Here is a 4,456-nt window from a genome sequence, read left to right on the forward strand (position 1 = left end):
CCAGCCTGTGCCAGACCCATTCCAGCACCAGCACCAGGGCCTGGGGCAGCTCTGTGCTCCCTGCCCCAAGTGCCTGTGACTGAGACCAGTGCTGCTTTCCCCACAGCCAAGCCCATGCGCATCAAGGAGGACATCCTGGCCTGCACGGCAGCTGAGCTCAACTACGGCCTCGCTCAGTTTGTCAAGGAGATAACGCGGCCCAACGGTGAGCGCTACGAGCCGGACAGCATCTACTACCTCTGCCTGGGCATCCAGCAGGTGAGGCAGCCTCCCAGCCTGTAGCCCCTCCAGCCCCATTGAGGGACCCTTCAGGCCGGGCTCTTTCCTGGGGCTGGGGGCCCTGCAGCCCCAGGAGGGTGGCCATTCAGGTCCCTCTGCACGGCCTGACCTGTGCTCCCTTCCCTCTAGTACCTGCTGGAGAACAACCGCATGGTGAACATCTTTACAGACCTCTACTACCTGACCTTTGTGCAGGAGCTGAACAAGTCCCTGAGCGGCTGGCAGCCTACGATCCTGCCCAACAGTACGTGTTGCAGGGCTGCGCATGGGCCAGGCTGGACCTGGCCCCAGTTGGGCAGCACCCTTAGGACAGGCCTGTGCCTTGGCTGTGGGCTCCTGGACCACCAGCCTGGCTGAGAAGCAAGACTGGTGGTCCAGGGGCCCACGGCCAAGGCACAAGCCTGCCCTGACCCTCCGCCTTCCTGCTGTGGGGAGGCAGCCGCCATGCTGCCAGGGTCTAGCACCAGAGCCAGCCCACTGGTCCTCAGTGCCTTGTGCTTGCAGGGGGCTGGTGATGGAGCTCTGGCTGCGTGTACGGCCTGGCTGGAAACCACCCAGTGGAGCAGTGCCCCGACACCTGGCTGCCACGCTCTGGCCTCTGCAGTTCCCGGCCCAGAGCACTGCGGCCTCACTGGCTGGCTCCGCTGTGCTAGTTCCCAGAGTTATGTGGGAGTTAAACTTGCCCAGGTGCCCAGCTCCTGTCCAGGCACCTGTGTCCATCCTAGCCAGTGGCCATCCCATCCCTCGTGGTCTGGGTCCTTTCCACATGTGCCAAGCCAGTGGTCGTGCCACCTGGCCCAGACTTGCAGTGCTGGCAATCCACTCACCTGCCATGTGGTGGCAAGAACTGGTGTGTGTATCCATCCTGCCCATGGCTTGATCCCTCCCTCTACCTCTGCCCTCTTGGCCCCATGTGCAATCACCTCCCAGCTGTCTTTGTGGTTGGCTGTAGGATTAGTGTCACATGCTGTGGCTTGCGGCAGGGCTGTGGGGCTGGCGTCAGTCAGCCGGGATGAGAACGACAGCGGCAGAACTCCCCACATCTGCCCATGCCTACACTTCCCTGCCCTCCCTGTCCCACAGCGAGGGGCTGAGTGCTTCCAGCCACAGGCCCAGCCTGGGGTCCCTTGTGCCTGGTGTGGACTGTGAGCTGCAACCCCCTCCCTGTGCTGCTGCGCTGGGCTGGGCCATTTCAAGCCCTACTGTGGGACAGCGAGTGACTGGTTCCCTGTGTCCACAGACACGGTGTTCTCGCGCGTGGAGGAGGAGCACCTATGGGAGTGCAAGCAGCTGGGCGTGTACTCGCCCTTCGTGCTGCTCAACACCCTCATGTTCTTCAACACCAAGTTCTTTGGGCTGCAGACAGCAGACGAGCACATGCAGCTCTCCTTCACCAATGTGGTGCGCCAGGCCCGTAAGTGCACCACGCCGCGAGGCACCACCAAGGTCATCAGCATCCGCTACTTTGCCCCTGCCAAGCAGAAGAAAGGCCGAGGTAGGTACTGGACCACAGCCCTGGCCCCCACCCCAGCGCCCTTGCCCAGCCCGGCCCAGCCCAGCCCAGCCCTGACTCCAGCCTCTCCCCCCGCAGGTGGAGGCCTGGGGAAGCGAAAGCGCGAGGAGGAGATGCCCATCCTGGAGCAGCGCGAGAACCGGATGAACCCCCTCCGCTGTCCCGTCAAGTTCTACGAATTCTATCTCTCCAAATGGTGAGGCCCTGCCCCCCACTGTCCCCCACGCCCCGGCCTGCCCTGCGGCATGCAGCCGGCTCGCCCCAGCCCTGACCTTCCTGCCAGGGCCTGTGCAACGCTACCCATAGGGGCAGAGAGCTCATCTCCTCCCCTCCTGCTGGGGTGGTGGGGGTGACCCGTGCCCTCCTGCTGTCCCTCCACCACGGAGCCTGTCCAGGGCCCCAGAAGAGAAGCCCACACCCAGCTGCTGGGTCCTTGCTCTGCAGGAGGCAGAGGGTGCCCTGAACGCTCATCCATGCCTCTGCCACCTCCTTTGCTCCTGACAATGGATAGGGAGCAGGTGGGGAAGCCAAGGCTCAGCGTGCCCTGAGTGGGGTGGGGTGGGGTGGGGTGGGGGCAGGTTCTGGTCAGCCAGGTCTTGGGCCCTGGGGCAGGGAGGGAGAGGCAGGGCCTGTACAGGGGGCCAGAGCCAGGCCTCACCCTGCCACTCCCCTCTTGCTGCAGTCCCGAGAGCCTGCGGAACCGGAGCGACGTGTTCTACCTGCAGCCAGAGCGGTCGTGCATCGCGGAGTCGCCACTCTGGTACTCGGTCATCCCCATGGACCGGAGCATGTTGGAGAGCATGCTGAACCGCCTCCTGGCTGTGCGCGAGATCTACGAGGAGCACAGCCGGGCCGGCGGCTTGGACGACGACATGGACTGAGCCCAGCCCACGGTGCTCTGTGCGGGGAAGCCACGTCCCCCTGGCTCTTGCCGCCCACCCCCCCGTGGGGATGTGAGTGGGGTGGCCTGGCATTGGGCTGGTGCTGCTCCCTGCCTCAGAGACCAGGGCGCTGTCCTGCTTATCTGTATCAGACTGAGACATCCCTGCCTCATGCTAGTGCCGAGGCCCCAGTGGGCCCTAGCATCCAAGCCCTACCTGCACGCTGCCTCCCAGCCTGGGCCTGGCTGCAGCAGGGTCCTGCCCTGCCCCTTCCTGTCTTCCCAGTGGCTGCAGGCCCAGGGGAGCCAAGAGCCCGAAGGACATGCTGCTGACAACCCTGCCTTGGCACCACCCCCGTTGACCGTGCCAGGGCTGCGGCAGGCAGCTCCACGCGGCTGTTCCCAACCTGGCTCCCTTCCTCCGTACCCCCCAATGTGTCATGTGGCTGCCACGATGGAGAGGCCAAGGCCAGCCGAGGGGTGGGAGGCTGGGCTGGGCCCAGCAGCCTCTGCTGGAGGCTCTCGGCCCCTGGGCTGCTCGCTGCCTGAGTGGCAAGCTCCCAGCTGGGGACAAGAGCCCTGCCCCAAATGTGGGGCCCAGGGATGGGCTCTGCAGGGTGAGGCTGGCCTGGTTCTGCTGGACAGGAGAGGGGTTTGACCCAGAGCCTGGGGCAGCCCAGCCAGGGGTGAAGGGAGCAGGGGCCGCTCTGGTGCTGGAGCCTTACCTGCCAGGACAGTGGGTGCTGGCAGGGTACGCCTTGGCCCGAGCCTGGCTGTTGTCTCCTCCTGTGACATGGAGCCCCATCCTCTGCGTGCAGCCTGGGGCACAGGTGGGCATTCTGCAGGCCAGGTGGGGGCTGATGGCACCCCCTTGCCCAGGGGGAGCAGGGATGCCCCTGCACCTGCTGGATCAGGGGATCAGACCCCCTCGCATGCTCAGAGCGGCAGGCTCTGGCTGGCCACTTCTCCACCCATCTCCCCGCTAGCCACATTGGCCCAAGCCCCTGGCCTGCACTCTGCAAGCGGGTGGTGGCTCCTGGCCGGGTCTCCGCTTGCTCAGCCCCCGCTTTGCTGCCCCAGCTCCCACCCCTTTGTGGTGTTTGAAATCCTCCGAGCTGTCAGTGGGGCTCGGCACTGCCTGACGAGCCTGTACATATTGTCCTGGGCCTGGTGGGCCCTGTCCTCTGTGTCCATGTCAAGCGTGAGCACTCACCGGTCTTGTCGTAGTGATAACGGGGCGCTAGGACGAACCCTGTGTCTGGAACCATTCATTTCAATAAAGACGCAGAAACCTGGGTCTGCTGGGCTGGTTGTGCTGGGCCGGAGGGGACTGACTCGGCGCACAGCGCAGCCCAGCTGAGCAGCAGCGAGATCGCTCCTGCCACCGCGCCCCAGAGCTCGCCTCCCGTGGCTGTGGCCCGAGCATGGCTGGCACTGGCCTGCTCAAGCCGGGGGGTCACCCACCGACAGCCCCAGCTCCCCCCAGCATGGTGCCCTGGCCCCCTCCCTACAAACTGCCCGCTGCAGCCTGGGTCTGTAGCCGCCTGGTGTGGGGCATGGGCTGCTGCTCAGTCCCACGGGGCGTCCCACCTACCCTCCGTCCGTGCTGAAGTGGGCCCAGGGGTGCCCCCGTGGCTGCCAGGCGGCGGCAGTGCTAGCGCCAGCCCTGGTCCCTGTGACTTGGGGCTCCCTGGGCCTAGAGGAGACCCAGCGCCTTGCTCCGCAGTGGTGCCAGGGGTAGCTGAGCTCCCTGTGGGGTTGGCACAGCCAGCCTCGCAGACCCC

At 65.6% G+C, this 4,456-nt stretch overlaps 1 protein-coding gene across 1 annotated transcript in view; it reads left to right on the forward strand.

Moving 5' to 3' along the window:
- Positions 1-3,385, forward strand: part of ZMYM3 (zinc finger MYM-type containing 3) — a 32,312-nt gene extending 28,927 nt beyond the window's left edge. The window contains exons 20-24 of the mRNA XM_019521242.1: positions 107-258; positions 409-523; positions 1,520-1,774; positions 1,871-1,988; positions 2,475-3,385. Coding sequence (XP_019376787.1) covers positions 107-258; positions 409-523; positions 1,520-1,774; positions 1,871-1,988; positions 2,475-2,673 — 839 coding nt within the window. The 3' untranslated portion in view covers positions 2,674-3,385. The remainder of the gene's footprint in view (positions 1-106; positions 259-408; positions 524-1,519; positions 1,775-1,870; positions 1,989-2,474) is intronic.
- Positions 3,386-4,456: the final 1,071 nt, after the last annotated feature.

This window comes from Gavialis gangeticus, unplaced genomic scaffold, assembly GCF_001723915.1.
Source record: "Gavialis gangeticus isolate Ggan-Ray unplaced genomic scaffold, GavGan_comp1, whole genome shotgun sequence".
Taxonomy (NCBI): domain Eukaryota; kingdom Metazoa; phylum Chordata; order Crocodylia; family Gavialidae; genus Gavialis; species Gavialis gangeticus.